This window comes from Cibotium barometz, chromosome 23, assembly GCF_041138505.1.
Source record: "Cibotium barometz isolate CiBa-2024 chromosome 23, ASM4113850v1, whole genome shotgun sequence".
In the NCBI taxonomy this organism is placed as follows: Eukaryota; Viridiplantae; Streptophyta; class Polypodiopsida; order Cyatheales; family Cibotiaceae; genus Cibotium; species Cibotium barometz.
In genome coordinates, this window is record NC_141068.1 from 40824525 (window position 1) to 40844984 (window position 20460).

At 46.7% G+C, this 20460-nt stretch overlaps 1 protein-coding gene across 4 annotated transcripts in view; it reads left to right on the forward strand.

Moving 5' to 3' along the window:
• The first annotated feature begins 900 nt into the window (after positions 1-900).
• LOC147625941 (uncharacterized) overlaps positions 901-20460 on the forward strand; it is a 72220-nt gene continuing 52660 nt past the window's right edge. For all 4 annotated transcript variants that reach the window (XM_086817474.1, XM_086817472.1, XM_086817473.1 and 1 more), the window contains exon 1: positions 901-1219. In XM_086817474.1, coding sequence (XP_086673600.1) covers positions 928-1219 — 292 coding nt within the window. In that variant the 5' untranslated portion in view covers positions 901-927. The remainder of the gene's footprint in view (positions 1220-20460) is intronic.

Sequence of the window (20460 nt, forward strand, 5' to 3'; positions counted from 1 at the left end):
CCTCGGTGGCCAAGCCGCGAGCTGGTACATAGGCACAAAGCAAGGTACGTAGATTCGTCGCCCGCCAACTTTTTTTTCTCTTTTTGTTTTTGTTTTTCGAGCTAGGGTCAGAGACGAGCATGCTCGTCTCTGAGACTCGAAGCATGCTCATCTCACAAGATTTGGCCAATCGAATGACTTCGCATGGCTCAACGTATGTGGATGCTTCTTTTGTACGCTACCGAAGTAAACAGTAAATGGTATAATCCATATAAATATATTTTAAAAAACAAAAGCTGCAAAAATACATACAATTGTTTCCTTGATGATATACACTTTGACTCAGGCAAATAAAAAACGGGGGCTCTAAGGTTCATCTTATGGATGAGATTCTAGTTAAAACTAAGTTTTCATCATCATTTAACCGTATTGAACTAGTGGGTTGACCTGTCTTCTCAAACCTCCAAATTCAAATTCTATCTTCACTTGTTTGACAGGTCTTCTCAAACTTCCAAATTCAAATTATACTTCAGCCTCCTCCAACCTCCTCCTCCTCTTCTTTATTAGTTAGTCTTCTTAAACCTCCAAATTCAAATTCTACTTCAACCCTAAACCTCCTCCAACCTCCGCCTCCTCTTCTTGATTGAACTAATAGGTTGACCCCTTCTCAAACCTCCTCCAAATTCAAATTCTACTTCAACCTCCTCCAACCTCTGCATTCTCTTCTCGATTGAACTAATCGGTTGACACGTAGTTAGCACGGCTCCTAATTCAAATTCTACCCCACCCTCCTCTAACCTCCCCTCTTCCCAACCTCCTCTAACCTCCCCTCTTCCAAAACCTCCAAATTTATACCAATAACAATTTTTGTAATAATACATAATATATCTATTATATATAATATATATAGATATAGAGAAGCCGCAGCAACGCCTAAAGGCCACAGCCATGGATGAAAAGCAGGAAAATTGCCCCCGCCCCACCATAGCAACCTTGGACTTCACGGGGGTTTTGTTCTACGTTCTCTTGCTGCCATGGGTTCTTTCTCTGGCATCCAGTCTCAGCCATGGACGAGGCGATCTGTGGCCCATTCTCGCAGGCTTTGTTGTCTTCCAAGCCTGCAACTCTCTCATATATTTTCACTCACCTTCCCTTCTGCCTCGCCTCTCACTTTCTTCCCTCAACCTCTTCACCAACACTTCAGTTTCCCTCATCCATTCCTCCATCGTAGGCCTCTCAGGTAAGCTAACTCCATGCTTATGTGCGATCAATTAAAAAGTATTCCTGTCTAAAGTTATGGGATTAATCCAATGCTTAACTGGTTTAGCCTCTTTACATTATTGAGAGAGAGAGAGAGAGAGAGATAGAGAGAGAGATCTACAGAAGACCAAAGGGTCTATGAGACCAAAATTGTTACAATGTAACCGTGAAGTTACAGAATCATAGAAATAACATGATAAAAAACCCAATTAGAGCTGAGAGAAAAAACAACAGCCTTGAAAGGCCAGTGGTACAATGCTATAATGATACAATGTGAGGGGATCAAAGTGGCTACTTGACATCTATGACTGTATAGAGGCTTTGTTGTCTTCCAAGCCTGCAACTCTCATCTTCCCTTCTGCCTCGCCTCCCACTTTATCCCCTCAACCTCTTCACCAACACTTCAGTTTCCCTCATCCATTCCTCCATCGTTGGCCTCTCAGGTAAGCTAACTCCATGCTTATGTGCAATCCATTAAAAAGTATTCCTGTCTAAAATTATGGGATTAATATAATGCTTAACTGGTTTAGCCTCTTTACATTATTGAGAGAGAGAGAGAGAGAGAGAGAGAGAGAGAGAGAGAGAGAGAGACGTCCACAGAAGACCAAAGACCAAAATTATTACAATGTGTCCGTGAAGTGACAGAATCATAGAAATAACATGTAAAAAACACTATTAGAGCTGAGAGAAAAAACAACAGCCTTGTAAGTGCCAGTGGTACAATGCTATAATGATACAATGTGAGGGGATCAAAGTGGGTCCTTGACATCTATGACTGTATAGAGGCTTTTCCACTGCTGTCTACGCAAGACCCAATGGGTTTATAAGACCAAAACTGTTTCATATGTTCCATTTGTACACTGATCATAAACAAAACATGAAAACATAAAAAAAGAATAGGCCTGCATAGTGAGTACAATGAGCCAAGAGCGAGAGGAGAAAGTAAGAAAGTTGTATCAATGTCCTCAAAAGACCCAAAGGGTCAATGATACTAAATAATAGTATAGTAGCTCCATGAAAATACTGGTCCATGGAGAAAAAAAACTGAAAACTGAAAAGAAAACTACCTACCTATGGTGTGAAAACTAATACAGAATGCCATGTGGCTTATACATGGTGCCAGTATGTGAGAGGAGTACATGCCTCATCCAATAATAGTACCATTCTCCTCCATGACACAGCATAGAGCTGTGATGATGTCCACCGCATGTGGTGGGGATTCTATGTGTAGCCAAAGTCCAATTGGTAGGAGGAACGTTGGGGGGCCTAGCTCTCAGTTTGGAGACGCGTGGCTCTCAGAATGGATCATGCTCTTTCTTTAGTGACTCGGTGGCTGCATGGGGCTAAAGAGTCCCGCGATGTAGTATTTGGTCAATGGCTTGTGGGATCCTTGTAAATCTGTGGAGCTTGACTAGCATCCTCGTTATAGTAGGCTAGTGCAATCCAAAAGAAGTCAGTAATGGAAGTTTGAGAGGCATCGTGTGGACTCTAATTCCTAGGATGTTGTTTGAGCAAGGCCTCCTGTTGACGATGAAGCTCAAGCAAGTATAGACCTAGGTATCTCTAATCTACATATTGCATAACGTGTGAGAGAGGGTAGAATTGATCTTGGAAAAGCCAATCAAATCTCCAACGAATTTCATAGTAGGAAGGACATCTTTACATGTATGCTCCTCTTTCTCCACCTCTTTGGGGGAAAACACACCATCCACACTTTCCTTGCACAAAGGGGAAAGAGCATTGCTCTATCCACCTTTATTACCAAGGTCTGGTGTTGAGAGACACTTGTTATCTACACTCTTGGGAAGTCTCTGGTGTGAATAGGATCTATCTGCAGGCACTTTTTACCCTGATTGGGAGGCTTAGGTTTCATATATTGTACTTTGTACTTTCATTTCATTATCATCAAGTACAACTTTCTAGCACACTCTCTCTCACTCATTCACGTTTTCTGTTCGAGCCGTGTGTGCATGTGTCCAGAGCTTCCGCCATACCCAACATTGGTATCAGAGCCAGCTTAGTTGGTCGCCCTACTGCTCGTACACGGATCTACGCCGCCTGTTGCTGTCCGTACAGCAGCCCGTACAACTCTTGCAGCTTCTGCCAAGCACCGTTGAGCCGCCTTGCTGCCTGGTGTTGTCTTGCAGCTGCTGCCTAACAAAGAGTTGCGCCGCCTGCTCCACCCGCTGCTCCGCGGCTCGGCCTACACCAACAGACTTGTCTAGGTGCCAATTAACGAAGCCCCAAATCAATTTTTTGATTTGGGCATCTCTGCCTCCTCCGCCCTAGCAGTGCCCATCCGTCGATTGAGCTACTTGTTCTACCTACCGACGGCGGCGTCACCGTTGTAGAGCACATTTTTCAAAGTGATTTTTTTTTTCATTGTTTTTGCACAGGTGTATCATTTCTCGGGTCTCCCGAGCCGAAGAACGCTAGAATTGGAGCCCGTTTGGGCCACCAAAACCCTTCTGCAAATTTTTAGCTTTTCCAAAAACAGATTTGAAATGAGCCCTTGGTTGAATCCGGCATTCCTCATGCTCTTTTTTTGTGCACTCAACAACGACATACGACATTCCGACGCCCATCACTGGGGTTTTTTTGCTCATCACTGGGTTTTTTTTGGTCATCAAGTCTCTATTCAGATAACTTTTCTATCCCTACAAGGTCATTTCAATACACTTTTAGGTCCTTGTCATCAGTGAATCATTGGGCATCTCAGAAGGCTGCCTTTCACTATGGACATTGAGGGTTTGTAGTGCATTTTTTTTTGGGGTTTTTCGAGCCAGGGTCAGAGACGAGCAAGCTTGTTTTGAGACTCGAGCAGAGAAACACTTTTGTCATTAGCTTCGTCGTCTCTAGTCTCAGAGACGAATTCGCTACCCCGGAAGACCCATGAGTTGGGCACGACAGCGACCAAGTACTCCCAGAGGAGTCCAAGTACTGTGGGACTTGCCATTCAGCGCACCCACTAAAAACTCTGTATACCTGGCGGATTTTCGGATAGGAATTTCCCTACCCAAGTTGGGCGTCGGCTCGAATTTTCCTTGGGGAAGATTAGTTTGCTTTGAGTCATGGCTAATAATGATGTATTCGGGATGCTATCTGTTGAGGACAAGCTTGATGGGACTAACTATCCCATGTGGGCATATATGATAAAGCATGCACTGGTTGCAAAGAATTTATGGGTATATATATGTGGTGCTGAGTTAAGACTTGTTGGTCCTGCACCTAGCTTGTTAGGGGGGTCCACTCTTTTGGGACTAGTGAATCTGGTTCGAGTGGGAGTACACCGTGTAACGCCTTCTTTATCCTGAGTTTTGCGAGTCCTTAGCAATCCACTTTATCACTTCAAACTTTAAGAGAGGAGAGAGAGAGAGAGATTTGTACACCTTATTGGGTCCCAAATTACCCATTGAAGGGCCCCCTCCTATTGCTAGGAGTATTTACTTTATTTTTTTTTTTCGAGAAAAGATCCTTTCATTAGTTAAAAAAAAGGCTCGTTGGGCTACAAAAAACTCTCCTGCTCATAAGAAGGCAGAGCAGAGATCCTATGAAGGCAGCTAGGGAGACTCTCCCTAGGTGCAAAAAGGTACAAAGATCAGTATAAATAACTGAGAGCTATATCATACAATAGGAGGGGGGAAAAGCCAAACAGGTGGCCTGTAATGCTAGCGGGGGGTACGTGCGTGTAGTGTATAGAAGGGGCCGCTGTGCCAAGTGGTGTGGAAGGCCTGGCGCCGCAAGATCGCTGCATCTGAGTCGCCCCGGATGCGGTCATACTGTCCTCGCAGGGTGTGGATCAGCTCCTGCCAAATCCCCCGAACAGTCTCTCCTGGTGGCTCCAGTCTCCCCTCAAAGGCCTTGAAACACCGGGCTCTCCAGGTGAACCAGATGGTGAGGCTGCTGAGGAGCTCCTATCGTAAATCCCTCTCTTGTGTCTAGATGGCAGACGAGAAATCCGGTGAAGGAACAAGGTGAGGCTAGCCCCTAATGAATCTGATGGCCTGGCTGTTCTGCTCCGTCTCGTATCCCAGAGCAGGCCCTGACGATGTCGACCAAGCAGCGGCACCCCACGTATACATGCCCTCTGGAGAGAGGGAGGCCAAAATGCACAGCATCCTCAGCCAAATCTGCTGCGCCTATGGACAGTCCCATGGGCAGTGTCTCTGTGTCTCCAATGGGTGGCCGCATCGGACATAGGCCGCCGGAAGACCACTGTAGACAAGCCAGGTGCCAACTGCAGAGCCCCTGTGGGCATCCGGCCACTGAAAAGTCGAGATCCTGCGTGCCTGTCGACTAGCCCAGAGCCTGGCCCAAAAATCCTCCAGGAACTCCTGTGAGAGTCCCTGTAGCCGCCAATGCTCCGATGCGGCTGGAGAGACCATTCTCCTCGCAGTCAAAATATGCCTCCCCAACCGAACAGTGTACTGGAAAAAGGTAATCTCTGTGGCCTCGGGGGACGCATAAGGATCATGCCACTCGTACTCGCCAGGGTCCCACTGGAGCCGGGCCAAGGGACGCGCAGCATATGCCCAAATGCGCCAATAAGAGTCCACATCTGCAGGGTCTGGATCAATATGCCACTTTCGGCAAGCGGCAGCCACTACCCGTATCCTCTGAAAGATGCACTCTGCAACCAAAGGCGACTCTGCCTCCACTCTTTGAAGTCTGTCCTCATCTTGGATCTCATAGTAGAGGCATCTACCATCCTCAGTGCAAGCTCTGGCAGCAATCAGGATCTCCATCTGTGTAAAGGCTCCCATCCACCGTGGGGCCGCTGGCTCGAAAGGCGTGAACCACTCCTCAGTGAGTGCCTTCTGAATGTCATCTCTCATAATCAGCCCCCCTCTGAAGTGACTCAGCCTCTCCACCTGGACCTCCTCTGGGAGACTGCAGAAGGCCTGCCAGTCTCCAAAACTGCGTGCTAGGCCTGCCGCCAATGGTCCCCAGGCTAGACGAGGCCGAGAACCTAGCATATGACCTTGCTCAGTGCGTACCGCGGGGCTCCAGATGAGCGGCTGTCTGGCCTGCTCCTCATCACAAGTAGGTCTCTGAGAAAGCCCCGGTCTCACCAGCTCCCAAGCTCGCAGGATGCTCAAGGCAAATCTGTCCTCCCATCCTCTACTGAGGCCTGTCCTCCTCATCTCTATGAAGATTTATCGTATCTCTGGTGCCCAAGTGCCCCCTGTTGGAGGAGCCCTAGCCTGCAGTCGCTGAAAAAGAAACTCCTTCCAAGGCTCAGCGCCGCCTGGAAGCAGTCCCCGAACAATAAGCTTCCCCAATAAGGCTCTACTCTGATCAACTGGATCTATAATGCTCAAGCCCCCCTGGGCCAGTGGAAGAGTAATAACTGCCTAAGCAACCTTAGCTCGAGCTGGTTGACCGTCCCGCCCAGACCAAAGAAAGTTCTTGATCAGCCTCTGTACCTGGCTGATGCAAGAGCTCGAGAAGATCCAGCAAGACGTGATGTACCACATGGTCGCTAAAAGCATCTGGTTTGTCACCACCACCCTCCTAGCCAAGGATAGCCGAGCTGTACTCCAATACAAAAGCTTCTTCCGAATGCTCAAAAGAAGCGGGGCGATCTGCTGCTCAGGTGACAAATCAAGTCCAATCTGGCATCCCAAATACCGCACTGCTGTGCCAGGAGGAATCCATCTAAAACCCGGGTCTGGGCTCCATGCCGGAGTGGGAGCGCTATTGATCCAAAAGGCCACTGTCTTGCGCCAATTGATCAATGCTCCCGAAGTTGCACCAAAAACCTGTAGCGACTGCTCTGCCCTCTGAAGATTGGCCTCCTGGCCATGCAAAAATAATCCCGTGTCATCAGCAAACTCAAAATCGAGCAGGTCCTCACCCCGGACTGGGAGCTAGAGTCCTCTCAAACCAACCTCCTCTACTGTCAGATACATGCTCATAGCCTCAGCAAAGAAGAGAAAAAGAAACGGGGCAAGAGGGCACCCTTGACGGACTGATCTGGTCAACTCAAAACTCGGCCCCCGTCCTCCTGCCACCATCAGCACCTGGCTACGAGCTGTGGAATATAGAGCCGCCACCCCTCGAATCCAGACTGGCTCAAAACCCAGGCGAAGCATAGTGCCCTCTAGGAAACCCCAATCGACTCTATCGTATGCCTTCTCAAAATCGAGAAGCATAACGACCAGGTCCTCGCAGAGAAATCTAGCTCGGGCCGTCGCCTCCCAGAAGGTGAAAATGTTGTCAAGGATACTGCGCTCCTTGACGAATCCTGTCTGGGTAGCATGAATCAACGCCCCAAGGAAGGGCTGGATCCTCAAACTCAAGGCCTTGGCCAGGATCTTGTAGACAGTATTGAGGATCGTAATAGGTCTCCACTGCCGAATATCATCAGACACTCCCTCCCCCTTGGGGATAAGAAAGATCAAGCCCTCTGAAAAGCTCTGTGGCATCACCCCAGTGTCCAAAACATACTGAAAGCCCCTGCGGAGGCCTGGCCCCAAAATGTCCCAATAACGCATAAAAAAGGCAGGCGTCAATCCGTCCTCCCCAGGGCAACTATGGCGCGGAAGGACCCTCAAAGCCTCAACAAGCTCATCCTCTGAAAGAGGCTCACCCAAAACTGTGCGCATACGATCTGTGACCCTCCTCTCATCAGACTCCTCTGGATCTCCAAGAAGTGGCGGCTCCTCGACAGTGGATGCTGGAACATGCTCGTCAAAGACCACATCCCGGCTGACAACAATCTCATTCCTTTCTAGATCATACAACCTGTATTGTCACGTGCACACCATTCAGGTGTACAGTGACATGGCATCATTTTAGCATCATAGACATCATCAGGCATTTTATGGTCATTTAAAATGAATGTTTTCAGCATGTACCACATGGTATCAGTTGGATTCAGCATGGTAGCATCACATTAGCCATATAGACCAGCATTTAGGGCTTGTGGAGGCAGCCGACAGCCTGTTTACATCAGCCGACAATATGCTTACTTCAGCCGACCAGCATTTATACTATTTTATGGCATTAGATATTCAGTCGTGGGCATGTGCATCTGACCGACTGCAGCAACACTGACCGACCTGCATCAGTACCCGCCTATAAATGGAAACGCATCATCATATCTCAGATCATCAAGCGTTTTCAGCCTCTCATCTCAGCACATAGATCATCGCATCTCAGTCCAGCAGCATTCAGCAAGGTGGTCTCCAGTGTTTCTCCTCCAGGAAGCCTTGGGAGCAGCATATTCAGCAAACGCATCTATCTCCTCAGCGTTTCCTTCCCAGGTAACAGGAGAGCATCTGCGTTTCATCATCAGATCAGCATCGCATCTGTTCCAAAGCATCCCTTAAGCGTTTCCTTCCCAGGAGACAAGGGAAAGATAGTGGGACAACAGTATTTTCAGCATATCAGCATATTCAGCAGCATAGATCCATTTGGATCTCATTGTAACCGCATTCATCATCTAATATAGCTGCATTGCATTGACACATATTTGTCTATCTCTTAAACATCATTAAGTGCAGTTTAGTTGGACTAAGGTTGTGATTACTACGGTCGAAGACCTCACATGTGACATGTATCCCTTGGAAAGAGAGTTATACCCCACAAATACCAGCTTGCGGGACTTGGAGTCAAGCTTCCCCCTCTGCTGCTTCGGAACATGTACATACGCATCACTCCCAAAGACACGGAAGTGCGAGACATCGGGTTTCTTGCCAAAATATGCCTCAAATGGAGTCATATGGGGTACTGAAGTCGTCGGAGATCGGTTAATGATATGGACAGCCGTTGCCACAGCCTCACCCCAAAGTGGACGAGGAAGATCACGATGCTCCAGCATGGTCGTCGCCATCTCCACCATAGTCCTATTCTTTCGTTCAACAACTCCATTCTCCGAAGGCGATCCGGTATTGGCCAATTCCCTTTTGATGCCATGATCTGCACAAAACCTAAAAAATACAGTCGAGGAGAATTCACCTCCTTAATCAGCCCTGAGAGTCTCAACTTGATATCCAAACTCTTTCTCCACCATCACGTGCCAATCCTTGAACCGAGCAAAAGCCTGGTCCTTCTGGGAAAGAAAGTAGACCCACGTGAATCTGGTACAATCATCAACAAGCAGCATGAAATAGAGAGATCCTCCCAAAGATGGTATCTGCTGAGGTCCACACAAGTCAGTGTGAATCAACTCCAATGGTTTCGAAGCCCGCCTAGAAGCCTGCTTCGGAAAGGATTCCCTGTGCTGCTTACCACGTATGCAAGAACTGCAACGTCCTTGCCTACTACCAACATCTGGCAAGCCAACCACCATCTGGTCCCGGAAGGCGCGGCTCAAAGCATCCACATTTAAGTGGCCAAAACGAAAGTGCCACAAATCTCCGACCTGAGAGCCTGTCAATGAGGAGAGTGCAGAGAGCTTGTAGATGCCATTCTCCACACCGCCTTCCCAAACAATTTTGCCTGTCTCACGGTCCCTTAGAGCAACTGAATGCTCCTCAAATTCCACCCGAAAGCCAGTCTTGCATACCTCATGCACTGACAAAAGATGAAAACCCAGAGCAGGGACATAAAGAACACGGGAAGCATGCTTGCCCCCCTTGCCGTCGGGAATAATCTCCATCCGGTCCTCACTATGTATCGGAATAGTGGAGTTATCGCTTATAAAGATACGACCTGATTGCCGTTTCAGATCCAGGAAGAAGTCACGAGATGGAGTCATGTGCCTGGCCACTGTCGAGAATCCATTCCCGGGTATCCTTCGCGGTGAAGCCAAGTGCCTCCTCGCTCGAAGATGATGAAGCATCGGAGTCCACCATCTCTAAGTGCACAAATGCCGGAGTCTTTGCAGCTGAGGCTGAGGAATCAGCACTCTTCCCTGTCCGCTTAGGGCACTTCCTCGAGTAGTGGCCTTTCTCGCCACAATCATTACAAGCTCTTTCGGCCTTCAGCTTCTCTCGTTCTGGATCAGGCTTCTTCTCAGAAGACTTCTCCGGTGAAGCCTTCCCTTTGCTCTTGTTGTTGTTCCGGCCTTCCGACCGTTGGCCAGTTAAGGCCTCCGAACCTCCGCCGTGAGGAGGGTTCGTGAAACGTTCCTTCTGGTCCAAGACCATTGGCACAAGCTCCTCCCAAGTAATGGTGCTGAGCCTGCCACTCATGATCAACGAGGAGTAGAAAGCAGAATACTGACCAGGCAAGTGGGACAGCTAAGTGATGCCCATATCTTTAGATGATATCTCTTTCCCAGCTTGTAGGACTTCCTGCTGAAGGGCCTGCAGCTTGTTAATGTGTTCCCGCATCATCGAAGACTTTGCAGGATTCATAACCCGCATCTGCACTTCCAAGGAGATCCGCTTCATGGGTAATACCCTGTTATTAAAATCTGAAAACCTGCAAGTGGCTGTCCAGCACCTTAGCCCACCTTCCTCTTGCACCTTCTCTTCCCGTTCAGCCAAAAACAGTCCACCAATCAGCAGCCTATCGCTCCCCCTCTTGCTCAGAAAAACTCCCAAGATCTATCTCGAGCCTATGGCTTTGATACCATGTCAGAATATGCAGCGGAAATGATAACCAAACTTGGGTAGACAAGAGCAAGTAGACTGCAGAAAATAAACAGCACAAGAAACACAGAGAGATAGATGTGTAAACTCTTCTCTATACACAAGATCCCGAGAAAACTGAATGAATGAGTGGTGGGGGCAAGGGGCCTATATATACATCCCTGGGAGAGCAGTCGGCCAGCATAAAAGGTGCCCACGACTGCTGAAAATGGTCCCACGACTGCATAAATGCAGTCGGCCAGCAGATAAGTGCCCACGACTGAGAAAGTGCAGTCGGCCAGCAGTCCAGTAGCCCACGACTGAGAAACATGCAGTCGGCCAGCACTGGAGTGCTCCTGGCACCCTCTGGCAACCCTCCCCACCACTAGGAAAAATGGAAAAAAATAGGGAAAAATACGGGGAGTGTGGAAAAATGATAAAACACCTTATACTGGGCGGGCACACCCACAACAGAGGCCCTGGTGTGTAAATATAGACAGGAGATGACTTCTAACATAAACATCATGCCTCATTTTTGGCTAATAAAAAGACCGTTCCAATTTCTCGAGGGTACTGTTGATACCTCTCTGTCCTCCAACTAAGGAGTCATGGGCATCATGAAGAAGAGCTGCTCGCTTTTCCCGAATGAGACAGGCAATTCTTGTAGAACAACCAACCGTTCTACACTGAGTAATGGCCAGGCTGAGAATCGAGGGCCAAACTGGATTGAGTACCAAACTCAGGGGAATCTTCATACCAATCTTTTATGCTATCTAAGTCTTTCCCAGTGATTTCGAGAATGATAGACTCTTGCATGGTTTGGATGCTGGTCTTTCGACTAAGAGCATCTGCGATTGGGTCATGCTTACTAGGGATATACTCGATCATTCCTCCAAATTGTTGGAAGATCTGACTCCATCTAGCTTATCGATCACTCCACTGGGCACTTGGCATAGTCTGAAGCCACTTTAGTACTTGGTGGTCTGTTTTGACTGTGAAAACCTATCCATAAAGAAAAGGCTTCCAATGTTTGAGTGTTGTTATCACCCCCAAAAGCTCTTTGTCATAAACCGAATAATTCTTTTCGGCGACATCCAACTTTCGACTGTAGTAGGCCACGGGTCTATTGTCTTGTTAAAGAACTACACCTATGGCTACATTGCTGGCATCAATAATGATCTCAAAAGGTTCATCCCAAGATGCTAACTTCATAATAGGCGCTTTTGAGGTTGCTTTCTGGAGTGCACGGAATGTATCAAGTGCCTTGCCTGTGACTGTGACTTTTTGTCTACGAGTTTTTACCCCCTTGGGCAAGTCGGTGAGAGGTGTTGTAAGGTTGGAAAACTGGTGAACATGCATATTGTAGGCTTGGCAAAGACCTCTGAGAGGTCCAATTGAATCCTAGCGGAACCGATGATATAGCCCAAGTATTGAACCTTTGTACGCCGAAGATAGACTTTTTGGCGTTTATGTAGAGTCCATTATCTCGCAAAAGTTACAAGACTTTCTCCACATCTTTCTCATGCTGCTCTGCAGTGGCTGAGAATATAAGTATGTCATCAAGAAATATGAAAACACACCTACCAATTAGGATTGTAAAAATCTTGGAGATCATTTTATTGAAGGTTGTGGGTGCATTGGTAAGCCCAAAGGGCATGACTATGAACTCGTAGTGACCACGCTCGTTCGGAAAGCTATTTTTTGAATGTTAGCTTAAAAAATGTGGACCTGATGGTAACCACTCGAGGTCGATCTCAGTGAAAAATTTTGCACCGTCTAATGCTCCAAAATGTACTCAATTCTTGGCATAGGAAACTTATTCTTAATGGTGAGTTTGTTTAATGCCCTGTGGTTTACACAAAGGCATGCAGACTTGTCCTTCTTTTGGACAAATAGGATGGGTGAAGCAAATGGTGAGGAAGATGGCTGAATGAATCCGGCTCGGAGGAGCTCAGATAAGTGCTTTTCTAGCTCGCTCTCTAAAGTCTTGGAAAGTGTTAAATCTAACGTACTACCTTGCACACAAGAGGGAGAGAGAAGAGAAGAGAGACATGCAAGTGTCGAGTCCGGAGAGTTGCACTTAGCCAACCCTAATGAGGGTTAACTCCTCGATGTGAAGCTGCTAGGGACTCACTCCACCTCTACTTGTGTCACCCAAGTAGAGATTCAATGGCTAGGTAGAGAGCAAGGAGGGAGCTTGGAAAGCTCAACCTTCACTTCATGCCACATGTATGCAAGAGGGACTTGGTAGAGAGCAAAGAGAGTGGAGAGAAGGAGAGAGGTAAGAGCATCACCATCCCTACAAGCACACACCCATAATCAAGCACGCAAGCAAGCAAACACAAGCAAGCATACATCCACAAGCTCAAATGAGAGAGAAGAAAAGAAAAGAAAACTATATTAACGTCCTTTAGAGGCCACATCTGACCTATAGGACTAGTCAGATACATCCATGTGATTACATTCCACTTCGGGGGCAACAAAATGAAAATAGAGATAAAACTAAAAATAGTTCAAATTCCCTACATGACCGTAGGAGAATCCTAGATAACATGAAGGATTTCTCTAGCAGCTACTCTTCATTACTACCATGTTTGGTTGTCCTGAAATCTGCAATAACAGCTCTACCTCTACGGTAGACTGCCCATTTTCCTTGTTTCCTTGCTTCGTATACTTTATTGAGTTCTTGTTTCCTGTTTTTTAGTTGTGTGGGCTGTGAGTTCATCCGCCATCCACACCTTCGTTCCCTCAAGTGACCTTGTTTGCTTCATGACTTTAATTTTGTCTTTCATATCTGCGTACCTTAAAACCACATGTTTTCCTCTGATTGCCATTGAGGGATCTCCAATGTCGATGAAAGGGATAGCTCTGCATAGCTTTCTTTGTAGAATCTCGCATTCCGGGACATAAGTATCATTCGCAATCTCCTCGTCCTCCAATACCTCCACCTGTTCGCAATCCATTGCTGCTCGTTCTCTTCATTAATCTGTGATATTACTTCTTTAATGAGAATTTCTTTAGGCTGTGGATCAAGTAAATTTACCTGTGTGATTTCCTCCCTGTTTTCTTTTTCGTGTTGTTGTTCCTTAATCTGTTTCTCCAGGGTTGAAAGATGTTGTTTTGTCTGATGTAGTTCATTTGGCAAGGCTGAATTTGTTTGCTGAAGATGTTGAATCATGCTCAGGAGGTACCGCTCCCATGGTGATGGTTTTTCATTGGGTTTGGTAGGAGGGGAGGTAAGGGTTTCGGAGAAGGTTTTCTTGCTGGCCATGTCAAGCTGTTGGACTGTTTGAGAGGTTGCTCTTCACGAACCCCCACCCCCATGAGGTGCAAGCCCTTACCTGCTTGGAGGTGGGTTACAACCCTACCCTACAACTAAGGTGCGCAGGTGGGCAATAGGTGCACAGGTGCGTATGTGAGTAGTAGGAGAGATGGGCAACGGGAAAGAGTGAGAGAGAGAGGGAGAGTTATGTTGCTGCCTTGGAGGCCTGAGCAAGGGCGGGTGGGAGACAACGGCGGGTGGGGGAGAGAGAGAGAGAGAGAGAGAGAGAGAGAGGGTGGGGATACGGGGGCGCAGAGAGAAGCGAAGCGAAGAGATAGAAGGCGCACAGAGAGAGAGAGAGAGAGAGAGAGAGAGAGAGAGAGAGAGAGAGAGAGAGAGAAGAGGCAAAGCTCAAATGAGAGAAGGGTGGGTGGGAAAGGTGGAGGGGGAGAGAGAGAGAGAGGGCGGGTGGGGATACGGGGGCGCAGAGAGAGGCGAAGCAAAGAGATAGAAGGCGCAGAGAGAGAGAGAGAGAGAGAGAGGGAGGGTGGGGATACGGGGACGCAGAAATGAAATGAAATGATATATTAACGTCTTCAAAAGGCCAAAATGACCTATGAGACCAAAAAGGTTACAACAATTGGTGGATCTGATACAATGTCTGTGTAAGAAAAGCTAAAAACAACTAACTGAAACTGAAATAACCGTGAGGAAAACTATGGTACTAGGAGCTCCTAATGGATAACATCTGGGAGGAAAACTCTAGCAACAAAGGTAAGCATCATACACATCACTATCCAAAGATGTCTCTCATCGGTTGATGGCGGATATCCTCAATGTCCTCCATGGTGAGTACTCTGACTGGACGTCTCCCATGCCGTGCTAGTATGGTCCTGATCCTCTGTTGTAGTCTCCGCCGGTGTTGAGATGGGCCTCTCATCTTGGGGCGCCTGGACCGCCCCAGCTCTATAGCCCGATCAATCAGTGTACCTCTGTAGGTGTGCGCAGAGAGAAGCGAAGCGAAAAGATAGAAGGCGCAGAGAGAGAGAGAGAGAGAGAGAGAGAGAGAGAGAGAGAGAGAGAAGAGAAAAGCTCAAATGAGACTAATGGGATTGTCTCTTTTCATATTTCATAGATGTCATATATACAAGAGCTCATAGTTACAATGGCCGGCTACCCATTTACAACTGGGAGCCCAAAACTAGTGTTCCTAGCTCTATGTACAACTATTCCTCATGACCAGACCAGCATTACACAAGCCGTAAGCTCGGTTACAAAAGATGAGTACAATAAGCGTAGCCACACTTGCAAAAGTAATGTTAATCGGAGTGGTTAACATACCCCCCTCCCTAATGCAAGTCCGTCCTCGGAGCTGGCCGGATCTATCTGTAGTAGATCGCATATGTTCGGATGAAGTCGTGGTGTGAGGTTGGAGTAGGGGGGGCTCGATGGAAGACTCTGTAGTTGGTCGAGAATGTTGTCTCCATCATGTCTTCAAAAATTTGCAGTCTCTAGGTAAGCATCCACATCATGCGCTCATAATATCCAAAAATCTGCTTGAGCGTTGGCCCTTTGTTGATGTCGAAGGCCAAGCCCTATGCGTCTTCGTGGTAATGGTCCCAATGTGGAGAGGACTCCACGGCTGGGTCTGGGGCTTGATCATAGTGGTGGATGAACTCGTTGAAGCGCTTGATCATTGTATCTTCAGTATAGGGCTGCTGCACCGTCGGAGGAGCGAACCACGGAAAATTGAATTGCAGCTTCGAGTTCTTCTTCTGCTCCTCATGGAATAGATTCCACGTCCAGCGCCTTCTTATGGGTAGGTAGTTGGGGTTGATGCGGAGTGCTCGGGACGCCTTACAGTAGGTTTCCTAGATGAAGGGTTTGAGCAGAAAAGGGTGCCTCCAGGTCGGTTGCTCGCCCATGAGTTTGAACGTGATGGGGCGAGCAATGGCGGGTGGCCTATGGTATCCTCTGTGCGCTGTGGGTGGATGTTGTCGCCTCCATTGTCAATGTTTAGCCTCAAGGTATGGACGCAGGACGTTGATGTCCATGTGGTCTGTTTGTTAGAAGTCATCTCCTGTCTTTATCAGACACCAGGGCCTCTGTTGTGGGTGTGCCCACCCTTTGTAGGTGTTTTATCATTTTTCCTCACTCCTCGTATTTTTTCCCCATTTTCCCCTATTTTTCTAGGGTGTGGGAGGCAGTGTAGGACCTGTTGGCTGTACCAGATGCTGGCCGACTGGTCACAGGCAGTCCCAGTTGCTCTCTACTGTTGGCCGACTCCCCACGTGTGAGGGCTGACTCTGATATGCCGGCCGACTGATGTTTTTTCTAGTCGTGGGCATTTCATGTCCTGTCGGCTGTTCATCTACTGGCTGACTGCACTCATGGGGCCATATAAAATGGCCCCATGGCTCCCCACCTATTGTATCTTGTTTTCATTGCGGGATCTTGTGTATAGAGAACAGTTACATGTCTATCTCTCTCCTTCTCTTGTGCTGTCTATTTTCTGCACTCTACTTGCTCTTGTGATCTCAGATTTTGTTATCATCTCCGTTGTGTATTTTGACAGTTATGCGGGTGATGGATGTTGCTTGGAGCTGTCGACCGAGCAAGATAGCAATCGCCTGCTCGAACTCCATACGGTGGAGGGGGTCCTGCCAGTTGAGAGGGTTAAGTGGAGGGTTGACCTCCTTGCGCTCCGGTGGTGGTGGCGGCGGAATCTCGCCTTCTTGGAGGGTTGGGTGGGAGGGGGGTTGTGTCGGTGACGAGGGTGGAGGGGTTGTTGATGTGGAGGCTCTTGTGGCGAGGTGGGTTTGGTGAGGGGGACGGGATGTCATGGAATGGAGTGTGCATTCCCAACTGCAATGACAAGGAGGGTGGGGTTGGTGAGGGGGTGGTGTAGGAAACTGAATTGGGGGAGGAGAGGTTTGGGGAGGGAAGAGGGGTAGGGTGGATGCACTAGATGGGGGTGGGGGTGGTGGTGGTGGTGGTTGAGTGCTGGTGCTTGGGTGAGAGGAGCTAGGGGGTGGAGGGGGATGTGGGGAATATGAGGATGGTGGGGGTGGAGGTGGGAGGTCCCCGTGGCTGTGGTCGCCACCATCATGGCTGTCGGGGGCATGAGTATCTTCTGTTGAGTCAGCTGGTCCATGGGATCGGAAGAATGCTTCAACTGTTGCCGCTTCCTCGAAGGTGAATTCCAGTGGGAATGCGACATGGGAGTCGTCGAACTGGCAGATTCCTGCGGCTACCATGACCTCCATTTTCTCATGACATCTGTGGTAAAAAATCAGGAGGCCAGCCGTTGAATAAGGGGGAAGGGCGTCAGTGCGGAGGGAGATGTAGGCTTCATGGACGATGTGCCATCCCCTACCATGTAGATATTCCAAGGCATCGATCGTCCTATGGGAGGGGTAATGTAAAGCTTTTATAGCTTTATTAACATGATTAAGACTTAATTAATGAACATAAGACAAATATTGCAGGAAAAGACTGAGTTGTTTGCATTGAGACAGGGGCCTTTCTTAAATAGAGGCCGAAAGGGTACAAGTGAAGAGACACATCCCTGGGAAGGGGTGTGGCTCTTGAATCAATGGTTATGTCCTTTGGACTTAGGGTTGTGTCTTTTAATGAATAGACATGTCCTTTGGACTTAGGGGTATCTTTTAATGAATAGACATGTTCTTTGATAGTGACTCATGTGTAAGGGTGTGACCCTTCACAGGTGTCCTTTCAGTTAATAAGAGATTAAGGAGTAATTAAGGAGAGATTAAGAGAGTTAGTCACAATCGTGACATTCCCTCCCACTTAAAATAAGACTGCGGGCGAAGAAGAGATGGTTGTCTTTGAAAGAATTCCCGAAGAAGTTCTGGATATTCCTGTAAATCTTCATCACTTTGCCAAGTAGAGTCAGAATCATCAAGATCTCTCCATTCAACCAAAAATTCTGTAGTGAGCTTATGTTGTGTTTCTTTCTGTCTGACATCAAGAATTGTCTCTGGAATTAAGAGTATGTGTTCATCTTCAATTTCTGGAACATAATCCAAAATATCTAAAATTGGAAAATCAGCATCCACAAACTTCTTGAGCCAAGAAATATGGAAAGTTGGATGAATTCTACCCCAAGAAGGCGGTAACTCCAACTTATAACTGAGAGATGAGTTCTTCTTAATAATACGAAAGGGTCCATAATATCTTGGGCGAGTCTTTGGGAAGACTGATTTCACTGTCTTGTATCGATGAGAGGGGCAATATATAATAATACCAAGTCTTCTTCTTGAAATTCAATGTGACGACAACGCTTATTAGCTGTGCGCTGATATTGCTCTTGGACGTTGACCATCTTATCCTTAATCTATAATAGAATATCTTGCATTTCTTGAATGAGTTGGTCTGCTAAAGCCACTTTATGTTGAAGAACAAAGTTGGCAAGAACAAGGGGAGTATGGCCATAAGCTGCTTCAAAACGTGTCATTCCAATAGCTGAATGATAAGAATTATTATAAGTGAATTCCACCAAAGGTAAATATTCTTCCCATGAAGTTAATCGAGACTGAACATAATGACGCAACATTTCTTTCAGAATCTGATTATAAGTGAATTCCACCAAAGATAAATATTCTTCCCATGAAGCTAATCGAGACTGAACATAATGACGCAACATTTCTTTCAGAATCTGAGTAACTTGTTCTGTTTGTCCATCTGTCTGTGGATGATAAGCAGAGCTAAAGAGTAAATTTGTACCAAGAGACTTGAATATCGAAGTCTAAAAATATCTTGTAAACTTTGGATCTCGATCAGAAACTATAGATTTTGGCAATTCATGAAGTTTGAAGATATACTGTATGAATAATACTGCTATATCTGAAGCCTGGGCTGCTTTCTTGCACGGAATGAAATGTGCCATTTTAGAAAATCTGTCAACCACCACAAGAATCTGTGTATTGCCTTTAGAAGAACGTGACAATGAAGTGATAAAATCCAAACTAATACTTTCCCAGCGTTCATTGGGAACTGGAAGTGGTTGAAGAAGACTGGCTGAAACTTGTCTGCTAGCTTTCATACGTTGGCACGAGAGACATGCTGTAACAAACTTAATAACATCTTGCTTCATTTGAGGCCAATAGTATGTAGCTGTCAAAAGACGATATGTCTTGTTGATGCCTGGGTGTGCAGCATAAGTGACCTCGTGATGTTCTTTCACCAATACTCTTTGAACATGAGTATCATGAGGTACACAAATACGGTCTTGATAATATAATAAACCATCCACTATTGTATATGCTCCATAAATCTTCAAGTCGGAAGGAGTTGCATTCTGAGAATTGAGAATTCGAAATGCATTTCCAAAATCACTATCTTTTGAATAACGGTCCTTGAAACTTTGAGGTATATCCATTTCAACTGTAGAAATAGCCAAGACCGAAGCTGGCGGCATACGACTGAGGGCATCCGCAACCACATTGGTATAACCAAGAACATACTCAATTGTCATATGAAAATTGGCTAAGAATTCGACCTAATGCGCTTGCCTAGCATTCATAACTGGCTGCGTGAAAATGTATTTCAAAGAATGATGATCTGTTTTCGACACTGAATCCGCACCAAGGAGATAATGTTTCCATGCACGATAGGCATGAACAATAGCCAAAAATTCCTTCTCATATACCAGGTATCTTACTTGAATTGCAGAGTGTTTATGACTGTCAAACGCAATAGCACGTCCTTGTTGCATCAAGACGGCACCAGTGGCAATATCAGAAGCATCCGTGTAAACATCAAAGGGGAGAGTAGGGTCAGGAATAGCCATGACGGGAGTTGTTGTCAAAGCTGTCTTTAAATTTTTAAAAGCTTGTGTTGCGGCTTGAGTCCACTTGAATGCAAGAGTGGACTTAAGAAGTTCTGTGACACAGGAGCAGCTATTTCGGAAAATCGATGAACCTTTGTGTGATAGAAGTTGGCAAGTCCCAAGAAAGAACGAACATCATGGATGTTTGTGGGAGTTGGCCAATTGACAATAACCTGTATTTTCTTTGGATCCACGGAAATACCGTCTGCTGAAAAAACATGTCCAAGGTACTCCAAGGATGTCTTGAAGAATTCACTTTTGCCTGGATTAATATAAAGAGCATTGTCACGAAGCACCTGGAAAACGATCTTAAGATGTGGCTTGTGTTCTTCCATATTACGACCGAACACTAGGATGTCGTCAAGATAGATAATGACGAACTTGTCCAGAAAATGACGAAAAAGATAATTCATTAGACTCATAAATGTTGCAGGGCCATTAGTTAACCCGAATGGCATGACCAGGTACTCGTAATGACCATATTTTGTGCGAAAAGCTGTCTTATATTCATCACCTTCGCGAATGCGAATTTGATGATATCCAGACTTAAGATCAATTTTGGAGAAGACCTTTGCATGGAGCAATTG